The sequence below is a fragment of the Glossina fuscipes genome, unplaced genomic scaffold (genome assembly GCF_014805625.2).
Source record: "Glossina fuscipes isolate IAEA_lab_2018 unplaced genomic scaffold, Yale_Gfus_2 3, whole genome shotgun sequence".
In the NCBI taxonomy this organism is placed as follows: Eukaryota; Metazoa; Arthropoda; class Insecta; order Diptera; family Glossinidae; genus Glossina; species Glossina fuscipes.
Window position 1 is genome coordinate 10,562,351 of NW_023998417.1, and position 18,811 is coordinate 10,581,161.

The 18,811-nt window shown below is 34.3% G+C and overlaps 3 protein-coding genes across 3 annotated transcripts; 1 reads left to right on the forward strand and 2 right to left on the reverse strand.

The window, feature by feature from the left end:
* Positions 1–4,060: 4,060 nt before the first annotated feature.
* LOC119634427 (26S proteasome non-ATPase regulatory subunit 9) lies at positions 4,061–6,558 on the reverse strand. The gene is made up of 3 exons (XM_038028582.1): positions 6,363–6,558; positions 5,949–6,281; positions 4,061–4,437 (listed from the first exon to the last, which is right to left on the reverse strand). Exons 1-3 carry the CDS (start codon positions 6,471–6,473, stop codon positions 4,216–4,218), a joined length of 666 nt encoding a protein of 221 aa, XP_037884510.1. The 5' UTR covers positions 6,474–6,558; the 3' UTR covers positions 4,061–4,215.
* Positions 6,559–6,690: 132 nt separating this feature from the next.
* Positions 6,691–9,622, forward strand: LOC119634426 (DDB1- and CUL4-associated factor 10 homolog). The gene is made up of 6 exons (XM_038028581.1): positions 6,691–7,149; positions 7,228–7,341; positions 7,405–7,774; positions 7,831–7,986; positions 8,055–8,334; positions 8,400–9,622. Exons 1-6 carry the CDS (start codon positions 6,962–6,964, stop codon positions 9,266–9,268), a joined length of 1,977 nt encoding a protein of 658 aa, XP_037884509.1. The 5' UTR covers positions 6,691–6,961; the 3' UTR covers positions 9,269–9,622.
* Positions 9,623–9,720: 98 nt separating this feature from the next.
* Positions 9,721–18,037, reverse strand: LOC119634425 (pre-mRNA-processing factor 39). The gene is made up of 8 exons (XM_038028580.1): positions 17,948–18,037; positions 17,569–17,672; positions 16,326–17,331; positions 16,038–16,255; positions 15,819–15,944; positions 11,886–12,160; positions 10,515–11,750; positions 9,721–10,439 (listed from the first exon to the last, which is right to left on the reverse strand). The coding sequence occupies exons 1-8, from the start codon at positions 17,991–17,993 to the stop codon at positions 10,178–10,180; spliced, it is 3,273 nt and encodes a 1,090-aa protein (XP_037884508.1). The 5' UTR covers positions 17,994–18,037; the 3' UTR covers positions 9,721–10,177.
* Positions 18,038–18,811: the final 774 nt, after the last annotated feature.

The window sequence follows — 18,811 nt, forward strand, 5'->3', positions numbered from 1 at the left end:
CTCTGACTACGTTAATAATGTTAATATATGTATATAGAGAGATTTGCTGCCAATATTCTATGATTCTTTTTTAGGTTTATCGTAAACGCGGATCTGAAATATGATATCCAACACGGAAACATAATGGACCATATCGTCGATATTGTTTATGTTAAATATATTCTAGCAACAATTAATCTTTATCCTTCTACACTCCACTACAAAATGTATGATCTTTTAAATTAAAATATAAATATATTTATATATTTTCCAAATGTCAACTCATTTCGATATTCTCTTTGTGTCTATTTATGTAAGTTATGATATATTTATCACACTATAATGGTATACACATTAAATACGTCACTTGCAACATTTTCTCTTCTCAATGATGTATATCAAGTACATATGTATACAAATATGTCTATGGGTTGGTTTATCTTCTATGAAATGCAATGTTAAGCATGGAAGCGTAAATGTTACTTTAGGCAAACTCCGACCAATCGCTTTATATATAACATGCATTGTATTGTTTATAAATATAATCCCAAAATGAAGATATAGTTTGCAGATATAGTTTATAGCATTTGAGGAGAAAAGAATAAAATTTTAAGCTTCGTATAGAAACTCTTCTCTTGGTTGTAAATTTGAGGAATTGTATGCCACTACTTAGGGAAAACAAATGCACAGAAGGTTCGAATTTTTTTTTATATTTTTTAATGCCTACAGCCGGCTCTTATACGATATTTCATAATTTCGCCATAAGACAAAGAATCTTATACCGTATCGTCGAATACCATACTGTAATGCATTGTAAAGCTTTTCTTTTTTATATAATGTCCCGGCCCCTCTTCCTCTCTTCCTCTTTGTTTATGTAGGATTTTTAAAGAGCAATTCGCAAAATTTTGCTTTCATTGATCCAATTTTGGAACTAACCACGACAATGGCGGTAAAAGAAACATTTCAGATTAATCTGGCCTTCTTGTACTATGAGTCTTGTAAACGTTATGCTAACGCGGACAAAGTATGGAAAAACATGACATAATCGATTCCGCTATTCATCTCCTGGAGCCTTTCCAATGTAAACACTTTACATATGATATCCTAATTGTATTTCTCTCTATCTCTATGCTAGATGTAAAGCACAAATATATGGAAGCACTATAAGAACGCTACAGTCCTCAGTAAGCTGAATCAACAAACGGCGCTTGTAAATATTTTTAAAAAAATGTTATATAAATATCTACAATAGATTGTAAGTAAGATTATGAATCAGTCACGCCTATTTCGGCCTTCGTCAGCTAACAATGTATACAGCATGCAAGCAATTTTTGCCAGTAGCAATGGCTGGACGAGCAAGCGAATTAATTACTGCTTTCTTATACGAAATCTTTATTTTATGCATCAATTTCGCAAGACCACAACCTACTATAGTCTGAACTTGGTCTGTCGCTCTCGTCAAATTTGTTTTTGTAAAGCAATTTTTGCTAGCGTAAAGATTCGAACGGATGGATTGACGTTCGCCTTTTAATCTTATCCTAAACTAATCCATTAATTCAAGCGAAATGAAAAAGTCTAATGGAAAGCCGTTACACCTGCATACAGGTAAGAAGTACTGTTTATTCCAATAATCATCAACCAATTCGTCTTAACTAATATTATATTGCGGACGTTTCTGATGATGAATGCTGTCGCAAGACCAAACTGCTTGTGCTTTTTTATTGTAAATGAAATTAAATATAGAAATTCGAGAACTAAAAAAAAAAAAAAACATTTATTTAATGTTGAAATTTGAACTTCTCTGTTGAAGAATGTCAGACTTTGGCTTGGAGTTGCTATGTTATTTATAGCATTTATAGCAGAGAAATATTTTGCATTCGTTTTGCTTTACAGCAAATATGCTTAATTTAGGCAAGACCTGCTGGTTAGATCTTCCACGTATTAAGACATATATAAAAACTCGACAGAATTGTGCAAAGAGGTAGCAAAAATACTCGTCTTTAGGGAGGAGAAATTAGTGCTGCATCCATCTGTTATCAAATCAATCCAAAATCCGCGACCAGCATCTTGCATCTCCAGATATCATAAAATAACTAAACAGGACTTTGCAATTGCCTAAGTTTACTTAAATCTTCATTCTCTGTGTTTTCGAAAGTCGTGATGATTCGAGAAACAAGTTACAATTGCACAAAATGCCGCAGCATGACTCGCATGCGGCGTTCGTTTCGAGATTCCGAAATGCCAATGAATTTACGACTGATAATCAAAGTCAGACGAAGTCAGACACAGTTCTCAAGAACTAGAAAAAGATAATAACGCAAGCTTAGACGGTAAGAAATAACAAAGAAAACTTTGAATTTCACAAATCCCCTACTTCGAGAAGTTTTATTACAGATTTTTACGTAGAATAAACATTAATAAACACTAATGAGTATTTGCACTTTTAAGCAGGAAACATTCGTAGAGCCTTAAATGGAAAAACTACCTTAAGAATGCAAATCATAATTGAGAAAAATGAAAGCAAAAAAGAAAAGTTTTTTAACGTGTTTTATAAATCCTCTTCTGAACACTTGAATTGCATTCGTTTGCTTAGTCCTTTTTCAAATAATTTTCTCATTTTTTTTTTTTTTTTTTTTTTGTTTATCGTTGTAAAAACTACACCAGCTTAATATAGGTTACCTGTTTTTTCTTTTTTTTTTTTTTTCTTTTTTATGTCTGCTATTTAGAGCTGTGTAGAGTGTTGTGTTTGTGCGTTGTATGAGATGTGAAGTGTAATGAATAATATTCCTAGACTGAATGTTATATTAATTAATTAGGAACTTTAAAGGAAAAAGTATGTCGTTTTCATTACAATTTTATTGTATGATACTAATTTTGTATGGCATCGTTATTTATGCGTTGACGCTGACACTGAAATGGCCATCATTCACTTTAACGTAATTAAAAATTTCGTTTAGTTCGAGAATTACACAGTTATTCACACACATATATATTATTTTATTTACGGACACTTTTTTTTATTTTTTAAAAAGTACGTAGACAATCAATTACACGGACTGAGTTTGCATCTCTTGTGGTTTTTGTTACTGCGTTATTGTTGTACGCATGGATAACGTTAGAGAACAGAATATTAAAAGGCAGCAACAACAGAAATCATTTATTGTAGTCTTTACGTATATATCCATGTATATAACCATTATGTAAAGTTAACACACACGAACACAAAAGGATACAACCTTTTATATTTTATGTCACTTTTTTTCTATTCCACATTACAAAAAAAAAAGATGCTTTATTTATTCATATATTTTTCATTAAAATAATATACTAATTTTTTTAAATTAATATATATTTAACTCCTTTCTTTCTTTCTTCTTAAAATGCAATATATTTGGCAGAATAGGGAACTTGTGCAGAAAATTTTTCCTTCATAATGTAAAAAAAAAAAGGAATTGAACAACTTCTTTAATAGTTTCTATTTTGTTTTGCCGTAAATCTCGTAGTATATTTGTTGTATGTGCCGAATAGCAGGAGGATACTTATAGGATAGGATACTTAGATTTTAAACACGTTTTCTCTATATATTTAAACGTAAAGTAAATAACAAATCTGGCAAAGCTTGGTAAAAGAATTAACTGAATTATTCCACATTGTTTGTATATATTTTAAACTTGGCACTTCTATTAGTAAGCTTTTTTCTTGCTTGTCTCATTGACAACACTGTTAAAATAGTGAGTGCAAGAGCGGAGATTCCTTCCTTTTGCTCTCTCCCGTTCTCTCTCCTTCTAAACTTGGTTACTTGGCAGCAGTGAGTCTGTACTGACATCCTGGGGAAGTAATCACGTAACTGAAAGTTAACTTTCGCCGTTTTTGCGAAATAGCTGAATACAAGAGCGAATGCTAAATTATTCATATCTGATTACTTCCCTCAATCGTTTAACGAGAAAGAGAGAGAGAGGGAGAGAAAGAGATTGTGATATTGGTACATTTTCAATGAAAGAGTAATAAGGTAAAGCAAGAATTGTTAGTAAAGTAAGAGTAACCGTTTTTATCAGGGATGTTTAATCCAATTTCAATAAAAGCTGTTTCTTTTTTTTTTTATAAACTATATTTTATTTTCAGGACAAAGAAATTCATATACAGAAATGATTTATCATAAAAATACCCAAAAATATAATAACGATTATTAAGAGTTTGTAAGCTTCGAAGAATAAAAAAAAATATCCTTCAAATTAATTAATCATCATTTAATACAATATTACAACCTAGTAATCCGCGGCCAGACCAACTTTGCGGTATTAACATCATATCCAAGACTATTCCGTTGCGCAAAACTCGTAACGGAATTTTTTGATTTTGCATATGCTTTACAAGTGCTCCTATGGATTGCAGGTCACCATTAAAATTGCTTGAAGTAATTGTACCAAAACGCGCTATATGGTCATCATTACGTAAACCCTAAATGAAACATTTTAAAAAGCGAAATATTTTTTATATGTATGGTCTTTTGGGCAAAAAATGAGTATTCTTATTATTATGATCTTTTTTTAAGGCCAAAGTCTCCTTTGCGTGAATAATGCATTCTCCAGTTTGTCGCTACTTGCTTTCTTCCGGTAAAAAAGAGAGACAGGTCATAAGGGTGAAACAAAAGAAAAACAAGAACGGACCTTTAATTTAAAAAAAACACTTGAAAAATATTTAGTTTGCATGCTCTATTACATGGGATGGGCATGACCAATTCCTCCACTTTCGTACACGCACTATAGAGTGTTTAAGTTTATCATCATACTTTTTCTTTCTGGTAGTTTTGAAATAATGAGTAAAAACCAATTTTCTTGCTTCTAGAAATAGAGGCATTCCCATGCATCATGGGCGCGTCTATTGGCCGTTTACGTCGTATGGTGCGGATATGTTCATCCGTGCGATCAGAAGAATGTTTACAACAGATAATACATAGAAAACTAAGCTTAGATGGATCCAAAATTTGACACTAGTCAAGGTTATATATGTTTGCAGAGTCTCTGAAGCTTCCTTTCTCCCTCCCTTGCTGGTGAGTATAAAAAAAGCACAGCTTTAAAGAGGTATTACAAGGCGATTAATACTACGTCTTAAACAATTTTTGTGCCTGGTTCGTCTCATAACAAGGACAATTGCAAGATTACGATTACAAATGTTGTACGTTTACCGGTATGTTATACCTCCGCCGATTGACGTAAGCAATAGGCTGTTCATTGTCTTGGCCAGGTTTACATTTGTTCGGGCCAATTCAGCAATGGTCGTTAAAGTTAAATGTCGGGACTCAAGCACGGAGATCCTCCTAGGCAATCTATGTCGAATTTTATCTTTTATATATTTTGCTTTTACTTATTCTTCATTCATGTGTAAGGACTTTCACTTTGAAATTTTAAATAGATGGATAAGTGGAGAGAAAGAATTCTTATATAACTTTGGATTTCTCGCAATTGACTTTTTTACTGACATCCTCCAAGTCAGTTACTAATTCCAAGTCATTACGCACAACTGTTACAATTGGCCTTCTGGGTCGTCTAAATTAGTTTTCAAAGAGTCCTTGTACTTCAGTGCTCTTGAACTTAGTGATTTTTAAAAGTGGTAAGTGAACATGCAAAAGCGGTACAATATTGGCACACTTTCTTCCTTACACATTATTTATAAAAAAATATAAAAACCCATATCCAGTCTCCGTTAAAAATATAAAAATCTATATCCGATCTCTGTTACAAATGTAAAAACTTCTATGTAGTCTGTGTTGAATAAATAGTATGTGTTGAGAACAACGAGAGAGAACTCGAATCGACTTCCATCGACGTGTGGACACTCTTTCTGGGACGTCCTGAATGATTTCTAGGTGAGGAATGTATCAACACGTGCTCTCCGGCATTAGCAAGAGGCACGCATTGGACACATGTTTATTTAAACTTGAGTTATTTGGTTTCCGCCCAACAACTCACCGCTTTTTCTGCCGGAGAACCGGGAGCAACATGATTTACTCTGACTATAACCTTGAGATCTATTTCAGAAATAGACGGCTGATCCTCTTGCGATGAATCCTCCATTGTCTCATTGTCGGCATCTTGTTGTTGAGCTTGCTCCGTTTGCTCGCCACTTCCAGTTTCTGCATGTAATTTATGCATGAGTTTCTCAATTTCATTCATCAATGCTTTATGATCGTTTTGCAAGCAAATTATTTGTTGTCTTGCTTGGCGTACTTGATGCACATCTATATCATTGCGTGGATATCCTTCAACATCCACCAGAGGACCATGCATTCCTATATCGGCATTCTTTAAATGTTAAAAACATTCTCTGCTTTAAGCTTCTTTACAAAATAATCCATTTAGATTAACACACAGAAACACACATACATTTATCAAGATTTGGCCAAAGTCATTAATCCTGGCCTCCAATCTATCCTTGTCGGAGATCAATTGTAATAATTTCTCTCTGGTTGGATTAGGATTCGGTACACCACCCATAATGTACGATTTTGTGATTTTAATTATTTTTCTAAGAATTTTTAGTTTTAAATTTGTTGTGTTTAATCGAGGAAAATAACAAATCAAATTATTGAAAGAATGTTAATGAATTCGTGACAGATTCGCAATATTGTTATCGCTGACTAGACTAGACGGAGTATATTTTCGGCAACCCCATCGAACAGCTGTTTTCATTGTCAGAAAATACTTATAAGAGATGTCTTGATTTCACTTTTGCGATTTTTGTGCTTTAATTAAATATACAAAAAATTCCTCAATTATCCTTGAGATTAATATTAAAGTCTTTAACAATTTAATTTGATATAACAAGTCCTAAAGTGTAACGAAACAACACTGGCAAGATCTATTATAGATATAAAAATATTCTAAAGTTATTTTAAGGCCGGGTCTAGGGCAAACTTTGATTAAAGTAAGAAAAAAAGAAAAGGAAAATAGAGTAAAGTTCTTTTTACGTGCTAAAGCAGAAAATGAGTTTGAACAGATGGATACAAAGACGGGAATATGGCTGGCCATTGCAACGAGGAGATCGCGACTTAATAATGCATCGTGTTTACAGTTCAATACAAGATCATAAGCATTGGAATGATTTGAACAATAAACCCAATCAAGTCTCAGAGTTTGGAGCAGTGTTTAATTTGGAATTCTCACCAGAAGGGTACCTCCTAAATATCTAATCTCTTCAACTCGGAAAAAAGCACTAATAACTTATGATGAATACATATTATTTTTCCAGCAATGTCCTTGTAGCTGCCTGTGAGAAGAAATCTATATTGCTATTTGATGCTATAACTACCAAACAGACTCACAAGATAACTGATGCACACTCAGACAATGTCAATTGTATCAAGTACGGATTCATTTCATTCATTCTTGAGTTTTTGCATTTTTCTTTTAATTGATTTTTCTTAAGATTTTTAGATGACCGTATGTTCGCTACATGCTCCGATGATACAACGGTAGCTTTATGGGATTTACGTTATTTGAAAATGAAAGTGCGGAGCCTACATGGCCACTCTAATTGGGTTAAAAATATTGAATATTCGCAAAATGACAAACTGTTAGTCACATCAGGTTTCGACGGCAGTATATTTACGTGGGACATTAACTCTCATACCGAGCAGGGTTTAATATATCAAAAAGTTTTTCATACCAGCGGCCTTATGCGTTGCCGTTTATCGCCTGATGGCAGTAAATTGGTGATTTGTTCCACTGGTGGTTATCTCATGATCATACATAGTTTAGATCTGACGACACTTCATAAAGATTTATGTGGCTTTAGGGTGAGGTCGTTAATATTGACTAATCAGATTTTTTAATATCGTTATGGGTTATATAGCCTAGCATGTATCGTTTAATGCAAATGGGTCATCAGTATATACCACAAGCTGCTAAATTTGATCATGTTTTCTCTAAGAAACAAAAAAAAAATCGTGTTGAACTCGTCACCGATTTCCCTGAAGACAATGATGCTGAAGTTGTTTTAGCATTACAGGTCAGAGAAACAAAAAAGAGAAAAAGCAAATTTGATAGCAAGTTATATAAAAATTATTTACTAATTAGATTCATCCCTGTGGCCATTCAATACTAAGTCGTAATATAAGTTATGATGAAAAAACTGAATGGTCTTGTATACATAACATTAATGAAGAACCAGGAGATATTACTGAACGCATTGTGGACACTACTTCGTCACGTCGAAAACGCAAACTAACATGTGGGAGTAATGATGAGTTACCCAATCATCTGGCAGATGAGGAAAGTGGCGATTCTACAGATGAAGTACGTTACAGCATAAGTCGCAGACAACGTACATTGAGGCCACGTTTAACTGGTAGAACTGGTAGGTTAATTAATTTATTGTTGCGTTTTCTCAATAATTTATTATGTTTTCTTTCATGCAAATAGCTCCACCTCCTCCACCTCCTCCCCCACCACCCATATCAAGTTCTTCTACAAGTTCTTCAAACAATGCTAACTTACAAAATAATGACCAACAACAAGTAGCAAATCGTCCAGAATCGTTTGTGCCCGATATCTGGGCAGCAGAAGTTACCGTTGAAGAGCGAGCTATACGTCAGAATAGAGCACGCACTTCTAATTCAGTAACTGGTTATAATTATGTATACGCTATAAGCAGTGGCGTGCTGCCAGCAGCGGCAGCTAGTTTAGCGACTGCACAACGTAACAGCACTGGCAATGCTTCTTTAAGGGGAAGCAACAACACAAACAGTAGCAATAATAGTAATAGTAACTCTAGACGACGTATTTCTTTATCTTTAAACAATGACGGCGAGTCACCCTCTATTCGCTTACGTTCATCGTTTTCGGATCTCGACCCTTCTAATGATGGTAGCAGCACTTCTAGCAGTGACTCACCGCCACCCATACCAATTGAACGTATTCGTGTGCGGGCTTGTCAGTACGGTGGACGACAGATATTTCAAAATCCCAAAAAACTAATGTACTACATTGTTGAACCTAATAAGGGTAAAGGCTTTATTAAGGAGCCTTGCTTTTCGGCCGATGGTCGTATCATATGCTCGCCATACGATAACGGTATACGATTGTTGGGCTTTACAGATACGTGTTCAGAATATCCGCGTCATAGCAGTGCGATTGAAGTGATTAAACGCGAGCCACGTCCACTGGTAGTGATCAAGGAGATCAAAGTTCATCAAAACATTGTATTAAGTACGAAGTTTAGCCCTCGCGAACCCTTACTTGTTACCGGTTGTAAAAATGGTAAAATTGTATGGTATCATCCCAATTTATAAAATAATTCAAAGGACAAGAATAAACAAAGGACATGATACGGAAAAAAGTTCTTCAATAAAAGCAGATAACAGATGAATTTCTATGAATATCCGTAATCCTGTTGGCGGACTTATTTCTTTTGGCCATTTTTTGGTAATTGTACTAACGAAATACTTCTTTTTTTTTTTGTAAGAAATTTTACGATGGCGCATTTGATGTGGTATTTGATCGGTTGAAAAGTATCTTTAATTTCGAAAGCTATTTACCGTAAAGTAAACTAACTGACTAAGACGTCAAATACCCGATTTCAATATTCATTCTATTTTTTATTTATTTTTTGTTTGTTACTTTTATTCCTTTTGTTAAATTTTTTTCACTTAGAGCGAAAAGAAAACCCCCTTAAGTACATACATTATATATTATAACTTCCAACCGATCATATTTCATCCATTCTCATTTTTCAAACGAGTGATTTTTACATATTTATTATGTATGCTTCTTTATTGTGGTATTAAATATTAAAAAAGCAAATTCGTTACAGCATTCATAGCTGAGAGAGTTCGTACCGAAATCTTACGCTTCTAGAGTAGTGGTGATAATTTAAAGTTGAAAAAGATTCAAAAATTGTTTAAGAAGAACAAGAACAAAAACGACTTAAATATGTAAATGAATTCCTTTTCTGTTATATTAGGATACACACAATATACGTAGTACCTACTACAGGTACATATGTATATTTGAGTGTATTTTCTTGGTCGACGATGAAAAAGAGAGAGAAAAAAAAAAAAGAAAGAAAAAGAAAACTTAAACTAGAAAAAAATTATTAATTATAATTATAATTATTGTATATAATTATCGTGTTGGGAATCGCAAAACTTAAACCAATTATGAAGTGAAGAATTTGTATTTTCCCCCATGGGGCCACATTTTCAATAATAATTACCGTAGCCACTCCATTGACCGTAACCACTATACCCAGAGCCATATTGCCAGTGATTATAATAGTTGTCATAGGACTGAGGTGGAGGATAAGAACCGCTATTATTCTGTTGCCCGTAATAAGCTGTGGAATTACCCGAATTGTAATTGTAATTTGCAGTATTCTGCACGGAACCATTATTGTAGTTAACTGGATTTGAAGTTGAAATTGAACTAACGTCTTTCGCAGGTTTGCGGCTGGGACTAGAATCGCTTCAATTACATATACATAAAATTACAAAAATTTATTACATTATGATTTATCCGGTTGGTGAAGTATATATTTACCGTTTCTTTTTAGCTTCGTTGGCTTTATTTAAGGCTAATTGTAAGGACCTCTGGGCATCTTGAAGGCCTCTAGCAGTACTGCCAAAATCCTCTAAAAATTCCACTTTACGTTGAGCAAACAGCACTTTTTGTTCGGGATCAATATTTTCACGGGCCATAAATTTGTCCATAATCAAAACTACCTCGTCCTCATCTACTCGCTGCCTTTGCAAAGCTAAATCGATCATTTGCAAAGCTACCCGCGTATTGGCTGAATCTTTCTCCAAAGCTTGCCTCAATACGCGTAACCCGCCCTCCAAATCATTGCAAATCTTATTCAAGAAACGCGCATATTTAATGGCCAAACTGCCTGCAATATTCTTATTTTTGGCTGCATTAATGTAGTGTTCGTAAAGCTCCTTACATTTATCATGATCGCCACGACGGCGTTCAACATTGATACGCCTATAGGCGACTTGTAATAGATTGGGCACTCTTTTCTCCAGATTAATTAGTATTTCGGCAGCTTTATCGAAATTGTTTTGACATTCTTCGAAGGCGGCCCACATCAAATGCAAACTAGGTTTATCGGGATGATGTATTTCGCAGGCGCGACGATATACGTCTCGTGTAATGGCAGCATTATCGGTTTGATCATGTTGCGTCTCCAGGTAACGAATCATCTTTAACCAAAACTCATCGTACAGGGCGCAGGCTATGAGGCAACGTTCAAATAATACCAAAACCCTTTTTCGATCACCTTTCTCAATTTCAAAATCTAAATAGTCTTTCCAATTTTTTAACTGACAACGTTCCAAAGGTTTAACATGGAAATAAGGCCGCTTGATACCCTCTTCATAAGACCAACGAGCTGTAACAGCGGCTACCGTTGATTTGTGTAATTTACGTCGTATTGATACAATTTTGTCCTTGATGGAGGATACCTCGTCTTCGCTTAGTGTACTCAAATCAGTAAGATCATCGCCAGGCCTTTGAAGTTTTTCGTCGACATCAATCGGCCCGGCTTCTCTGATACTCTTACAATCTTTATCTTTTTCCTTGTTGTCTCCGACTTCTTCGTCTTTTAATTTGTCTTTTTCTCTATGCTCAGATTCTTTTTCTTTAGAACTTGCACGACGAGACTTTAAACGATTAGAAGTCGGCAATTTTCCATCTCTCAACTCTTGTCTGATACGTTTTATTTCCTCCGGAGAAATTATATTAATTATTGAATGTTGATTAATCAAATCTTGAAAGCTAAACAAAAAAAAAAAAAAAAAAAAAAATTTTTTTTTTAAAGAAATTAATCAAGAGACGTTTATCATATCCACACAAACAGACGCACACAAAAAAAAAAAAAAAAAAAGAAAAGAAAAAGTGAAATCTACTCACTTATCGAAGTGACCACTGTAACCTTGGGTTGGAATGGCTAATAAACGATCATATATTTTGACCATACGCTGATAGCATTTATTCTCATTTTCCCATTTTAGATAGGCATCCCAGAGCTTATCTGAACGAAATTCCAAACCACACGCCTCGACGGCACGTTCAAATTGCGAACGTATATAATCCTCTTGATCGGCATGATTACTTTTCACATGTGTTAAATAATGTATCCACAAGTCCACCGATAGGGGTATAGCTTCTAAGCCACGTTCAAACACCTTTATGAATCATTTTCGATTTATATTGAGAGTCGGTGTAGTAATTTCAACGAAGGATTCATTGGAAGAGAGCGAGAAAAATAGAAAGAAAGAAAGACTTTGGCACAAGTTCAAATAATATAACATGTAATTCACAGATACTTAACTGTCCTATGGTTTGTTTTTTTAGTGGAACTTTTTCAAAAATTTTCTGTATGTTTATACGTGCGCACGTGTGTGTGGAGAAAAGAAGAAAACCCAAAACAAGAAAGCAAGAATGAATCCAATAAAGTTATGTTCAAAGGATTTAGTCCTACTACTCATTTTACTAGACAAGAATGAGGGACGGACAGAGTTTCATGATGAAATTGGAAGCTTTTGTTTACGGAATTATTGTTATTGGTTTAGCGATTTTTGAGAATACGTACACATTTGATAGCTTGAAATGCTAACGCACATATGATAACTTGGACCTTCTGAAGGTTAGATTTGCTATACAAGTCAATTTTAGAAGTTGTTTCATCCATGATATGCAAAAAAAACCAAAATAACTTTAGCAAGAAAGAAAATCTAATTTCGGTCAAAACCGAATCTTGTAGATATACATCACCGTTATCATAACAAAAATAACTAAATTTTCATACTCTATGATATTGAGGGAGCGCGGTTGATTTTGTACATTTTCGAAAGAAAATTGGATTTTGTTTGCGGTATGTATTGTATATTATGACTACTAAGCAAAAGATACGGAATTTAAAGCTGTTCACAACTTAGTTGCCTGTGTGTCCCTTGACCGATTTTGATCATTTTTAAATCCTTTTGCAAATTTGTAGACGATATCTTCATATTTCCCAGCAGAAGAACATTTACTACAGACCTACACAGTGGAGCAGACGGACACATGGACATGATTATATCGTTCCAAGATTTGAAGTTGATCAAGAAAATGTATACTTTGAGGGATCTGCGAAGCTTCCTTGTGAGTGTTGCAAACGTTTTGACGAAATGAGTAGATCGCTCCTCATTGTAAAAATAGGAAAAAAAAATGAAGTAGGTAGGTAAGTAAGTCGGTCAGTCTACCCACACGGGCATTTTCGATTTGGATTCCAGAAACATTTCTCGATGCTTAATTCAACTTTCAAACTTAGTCTGGAAGAGACGGACCTTTTTTCATACTGATCAATTTAGAATCACTTTCTGAATCGAACTAAGCTTATTCATCCGTTACATCAGTACCTTTTGTATTCTAGTATTCAATCTATGGTCTGAAATTTTTAAGATATTTCAATGAGATTTGATACACTGCAGAGTTTTGGTCCAAAGACGAATGCTATTAAAGAAAAAGTAAGAACATTATAGTCGGGCAAGGCCAATGTTTAAATACCCTACACCACATTGTCTAACGCAATTTTTATTTTTGTATGAAATTACTATTATGGGTAAATTTTCATCACCACATATTAAAACTTAGGCTTTTCTAATCCACAAAGGATTCATTCATCTTTGTGAAAGTCCTTATTAATGTAGGATTCAAAAAATAGGCCGAAATGGTTCAAATTTGGTGCAATTAATTTTTTTATGCTACATTGCTATTATGACATAATTTGCAACATGAAGGATATAAAATTATACCTTTTGGAAATATGAAATTAATTTCACGTTGAGAGGGGGTTCCAAAATTGCCCCACCCATTCCAAAGTTTTTATACCAATTTAGAATGCCAAAGTATTACTATTTAGTCACTTTTGCCGAGAAATTTTGAAAATTGCAATTTTTTTCCATATAACGACTTTTTAGAAGAGGACTGGGATGGTCGTAACATAGCGTTCGTCCTTGGGTCGAAACACGTTATTGTACCAAATTTTCATCAAAAAATATCTCGGAAATTGCGACCTGTAGCTTGAACACAAATTTACACATGCAGACAGGCTTAGGTCAATTTAGATTATGATTCTAACTGGATCGATGTAATAAAAGATGAGTCTAACTTAAGCCCTTCTACATGTTACGTACGTTTGCACTAACTTAATATACTCTTCACTACAAGTGGTGTCAGATATAATTACAGCCTAATTTGAAGACTCGTCATTTGATTAAGTGTACGGCAGCGTGGGGTATTTAATCGTGGACCGTGCTCCACTAAAGTGTTCTTACTTGTTTTACTTATTATGAATCTGTTTGACATGGAAAATGTTCTGTAGTAATTAAGTGAAAAAATTTCTGTCAAATTCTAACCTTCTATTCCAATCGGAGTCCGAGATGTTCAACAAGAGAGGAGGACAGACATCGCTAAATGGTATCTAAATCATATTCTAGTCAAGCATGTTGATGTATATTTATAATGATTCTGATGGAAATTTCCTTGAATGTTAGGAACAAACTTCTCTTAGGTCTTTTATACCTATTATTACTTGGGGATGGAGGAGCAGGCAAAACGCAGCACATGTAGCACAATCTATAGGCTTGTCTACGAAAAATCAATTTTTTTTTTTTAAATGCGAAATTTCTATTCTCTAAAACATTTCGCTGATTAGATGAACTCAAGCAATTTTTTAAAATAAATTATTATTATTAGATGGCATGGTATAGAAGTTGAGTTGTAACGAGAAAGCAGTAGCAAATTACAAAAGATGCTCAATTTCCCCCTCCCAAACAATGTATGACTATTGAACGTATTGACCTTAGCTGTGAAGAAAGTACATGCTTCTTTGAAATGCTGAGTTTCGCAATTAAAATATTTGGGTTTTAATAAGTTTTCCTTTTATTTTCGAATAAATAAAAAGGGTGCAAGTATTTCGTTTGAAAAATTGGAAAAGGAACGGGGGATAGGAGCTCTTCAGTAACAAGTGGAAGAGGAGATATATATATATATATATATATATACACACACACACACGCGCATAAATAACACAGATACACACACAAATAACGCAATTTAATGCCTCCTATGCACATTTATACTTTGCTGTGAAGGGCAAAACTATATATGTTTAAAATTTGAAAATTCAACTTAGAAACTAACTTAAATACCTGTTTTTTGTTTTATTTTTTTTTTTTTTTTAAATAGATACTTTAAAAAATACGTATAATAAAATGCTTACTTGCAACACTCAAAACAATACGTAATAATTCACAAGTTGCACTGAATTTCATTTAAATTCATTTGTACTTACGCCTGAATGTTGTGGTAGTGGTAATAATTAATGGAAGATTAATCTTTGGAACGGTTTTTTAAAACATTTCTTTAACTGGTTATACAACAAAACAAATGCATGAATTTTTTTTTTTTTTTTTTAAGTAAATTAATACAGAAATCGTGATATACAAAATATATATAGAAAAAAGAAAAGAAATCATTTAAGCGATTGTGAAACGTTTAGTTTCGTTTGTTTTGGCGGAATTAGGTTAAAAAATTAACTCTGATGAAAATCCCTCCCCCCGCGCAGCTACAGTCACACGGTATGTAGCTAAAGTATCTATATATTTCGCCTACACTTTGCAGGTGCTTTCGCTCACATCATGTAATTTCTAATTTTTGCTGCAGTTGTTGTGTTTTTTTCATCAAGTTCTTTTTTATTGAATGAATTTTTATTAAATTATAATAAATTGCATTATAATATATATATTGAAAAATACAACAAATTGCAAACGTATTTGATTGAATTCGAAAGGTACTCACCGCGTTGCAGTTGACTTTAATACCCTTGCGCTTCTCATAATCGGCATATTTACGCCAATAACCATAACAATAAGGATAATGCGCAAGAAAAGCGTCATAGGCTTCACGAGCCGCCTCGGCATCCGACTAAATACATATATAAAAACGTTTATTGGGACTCGTATTTTCCATAGAGATCGTAAACCAAATATTTATATTTAGAATGAAAAAGAAATGTACCTCGTTATCTACATATTGTAACAAGTAAGTCCAACCGGTAAAATCGGCCGGATCGTCTTTAACTGCCCTCCAGTACTTATCTAAGTCAGGCAATTTCTTTCTTTCCTTTTCTTTATCTTTATCGCGCTCCTTATCTTTTTCTTTTACCCCATCTTTCTCCTTATCACGCTCCTTTTCTTTATCCTTGCGTTTGTCTTTATCTTTGTTGTCTATGTTTTCTGCAAGAACCAATCGAAAGCGTAAATGAGTAATGATGTTGTTACTATATTTTTCTTAATGCGCTCTTACCCTCAAATTTAGCTTTTTTTTCGACTGGTGGAGAATCATTGCTTTCACATGTAGGACTCATGGGATTATATTGTTCGTCCTTTTTTTTGCTTGTCTCATCTTTCTCAATTTTTATTGATATTGTCTCATTAATATCGTCAGCTTTACGTTTCTTACGTGTGATACCACTTTCATCACTCTGAGACGGTGATGGGCTATGCTTATCACCCATATTTGTAGATGCGGGTAATTCGTCTTCCGATATTACTTCAGCATCGGCTGGAAGCTCAGCTCGCTGAGGCGCTGGCAATTCTTCATCTGAGACTTCTTCAGCGTCATTTATTTCCGGTTTGGTAGGTAACGGAAGTTCGTCTTCGGACACCATTTCCGTGTTGACAATTGTGGCATCACTTCCGTCCATCCCGGCATTGAGCTCCTCAGCGATAGCCGGCTCTGACAAGGAATCATCTGATTCCATTTTTTCACAATTTTCTATAACTTTGCTTTGCTCAAATTCTTCTCGTTTGCTGCCATCGGTTTCAGATTCACCTCCGCCCACCGAAGGTAAACTGTTCGCGTTATCTCCAGCCAGCGAAGCCAGCAAAGAATTTTCTACTCCGCCATTGTTGTCAAGATTCGCATGATGATCGCCAGCATCTTCTGAGGTTTCCGATTGTGCGCACACCGTACCGAAAGGAAATGAAGAACTTTTTTCATCTATGGCTGTTTCCGAGCTAACGACTGGATTTTCTTCTTGAACCACTTCGTACATATCCATTTCTTCACGTGGTATCTGCTCGGGATCTTCATAAATTATGCATTCTTCTCCCTCAACAGTGGTCACAATTTCTTCTACCACTTCTTCTTCCAATATTTCAGCTACATGGCATTGATTCTCAGGGTCCATAAGAACACCTTGAGCCGCTTCAGCCAACATCTCTTGAATAATAGCAGAGTTCTCTTCCTGTTGCTGTTCTTCCTGAAGAGTGTGTATGCTGTTATTCTCTTCCACGGTGTGTTCGATTAACTGAAAAATTTGGAAATGAAAACGCTTTCTTTTACCACGTGCGTCACTGCAAATTTATGACTTTAGAAGATTGAAATGATCAGTTGGCCCTTGCAAAAATCATAATTGTCCTTTCCTTTCAGATTGGACAAATCATTTGCACATGGAACTACGTCTCACATGCAAGTCTTTAGCAAATAATTGTCTTCATACTTATTTCTAGAAAACATTGATCTGCTGCTGTCAACACGCACTCACCTGTTCTTGCGCCTGTTTTCTAGCGTTACGTCTTGATGATCTTGAGGGGGTAACAGGACATATTTGAGAGCTTGTCAATTTACGACCGGAACGAGTACGACGCCCTATAATTGGTTTTTTAATTAACGAATTTTTATTATGCAAGCACAACACAAAGAAATATATGCCGCCTTTTTTGAAGCTTTTGCTGTCTCACGTTTTATTCTTCCAATTTTCTATATGTCATGTGGCGTTCGCACTAATTTTCACTGTATAATCTTTGAAGTCAAAAACACCGAAATTTGTAAAATTTCGATAACAATTCACACTTTAAGCATTGGCGGATATTTTGAGAGTCTTATTAAGCTTCCCAAAACAATAATTTAAGGAGAAAACTCACCTTGAAGTTCTTGTGAAACGATTTCTTCCTCATTAGTTGACGCCATTTTTATGCAATAATCTTTTTGCCGTCAATTGTCAATCGTTATGTCAACAACTCTGTTTTTGGTATATACATATATATATATATATATATATACATATAATAATAGATAATAGCAGATGCGTTTCAATTTGCTCTCATAATAAACCCACAAAGCGTTTAACGAATTTTGTTTCATTCCCACCGGATGGTATACAATTTCCAGTAGATATTATATGAACTTTATAAGGATAATAAGTATCATTATATGTTTTTAGAAATAATGGAGGGCAGTGTATACAAGTTGCAGGGGAGATTAGATGGGGGGCAAAGTGAACGCATATGAAACAAGGAAATAATCATTTACTAAAAATTAGCTTTCGCTGTTGTACTCAACTGTTTGGTAAAAATGTAAGTTAACTTTCAGCTACCTACAGATTACCTCCAGAGTTTTATTTTCAATTCTAGTGTAAAAATGAAAAACATACATATGCCAATAATGAGATTAAACGAAAACGACCGAAACGAAAATTGAACATTTTGAAAGTGCGGAACGTTGTGATTTGGACCAGTAATGGCTTTGGAATGAAAAACGCTAACGGAAATGAATGAAAGACGTACTAAAATATCAAATCTTATTAATGTATATATAATATTAAAAGGTTAAAAGGTAATGTAGAAAACAAATTGAGATTTATTAAAGAGTAGCAATCCTTTAGAGCTTTTTCATTGGAGGGGTAAGGAAGAATAAGCTCTTCTATGATTCTAAATTATAAACAACAGTTATAATATCGAATTGGAAAACAGAGAAAATAGAATTGTGAATATAAAAAAAATGTTATT

Coding starts and splice junctions, on each gene's coding strand:
- LOC119634427 (XM_038028582.1), bottom strand. CDS start 6,473: ATGGGTGGTGTACCGAATCCTAATCCAACCAGAGAGAAATTATTACAA. Junction 6,282..6,362: donor TTGGCCAAATCTTGATAAAT/GTATGTGTGTTT, acceptor TAACATTTAAAG/AATGCCGATATAGGAATGCA. Junction 4,438..5,948: donor GTTCTCCGGCAGAAAAAGCG/GTGAGTTGTTGG, acceptor TGTTTCATTTAG/GGTTTACGTAATGATGACCA.
- LOC119634426 (XM_038028581.1), top strand. CDS start 6,962: ATGAGTTTGAACAGATGGATACAAAGACGGGAATATGGCTGGCCATTG. Junction 7,342..7,404: donor GACAATGTCAATTGTATCAA/GTACGGATTCAT, acceptor ATTTTTCTTAAG/ATTTTTAGATGACCGTATGT. Junction 8,335..8,399: donor ACGTTTAACTGGTAGAACTG/GTAGGTTAATTA, acceptor TCATGCAAATAG/CTCCACCTCCTCCACCTCCT.
- LOC119634425 (XM_038028580.1), bottom strand. CDS start 17,993: ATGGCGTCAACTAATGAGGAAGAAATCGTTTCACAAGAACTTCAAG. Junction 17,332..17,568: donor GAAAACAGGCGCAAGAACAG/GTGAGTGCGTGT, acceptor CAAATTTTTCAG/TTAATCGAACACACCGTGGA. Junction 10,440..10,514: donor AACGAAGCTAAAAAGAAACG/GTAAATATATAC, acceptor ATGTAATTGAAG/CGATTCTAGTCCCAGCCGCA.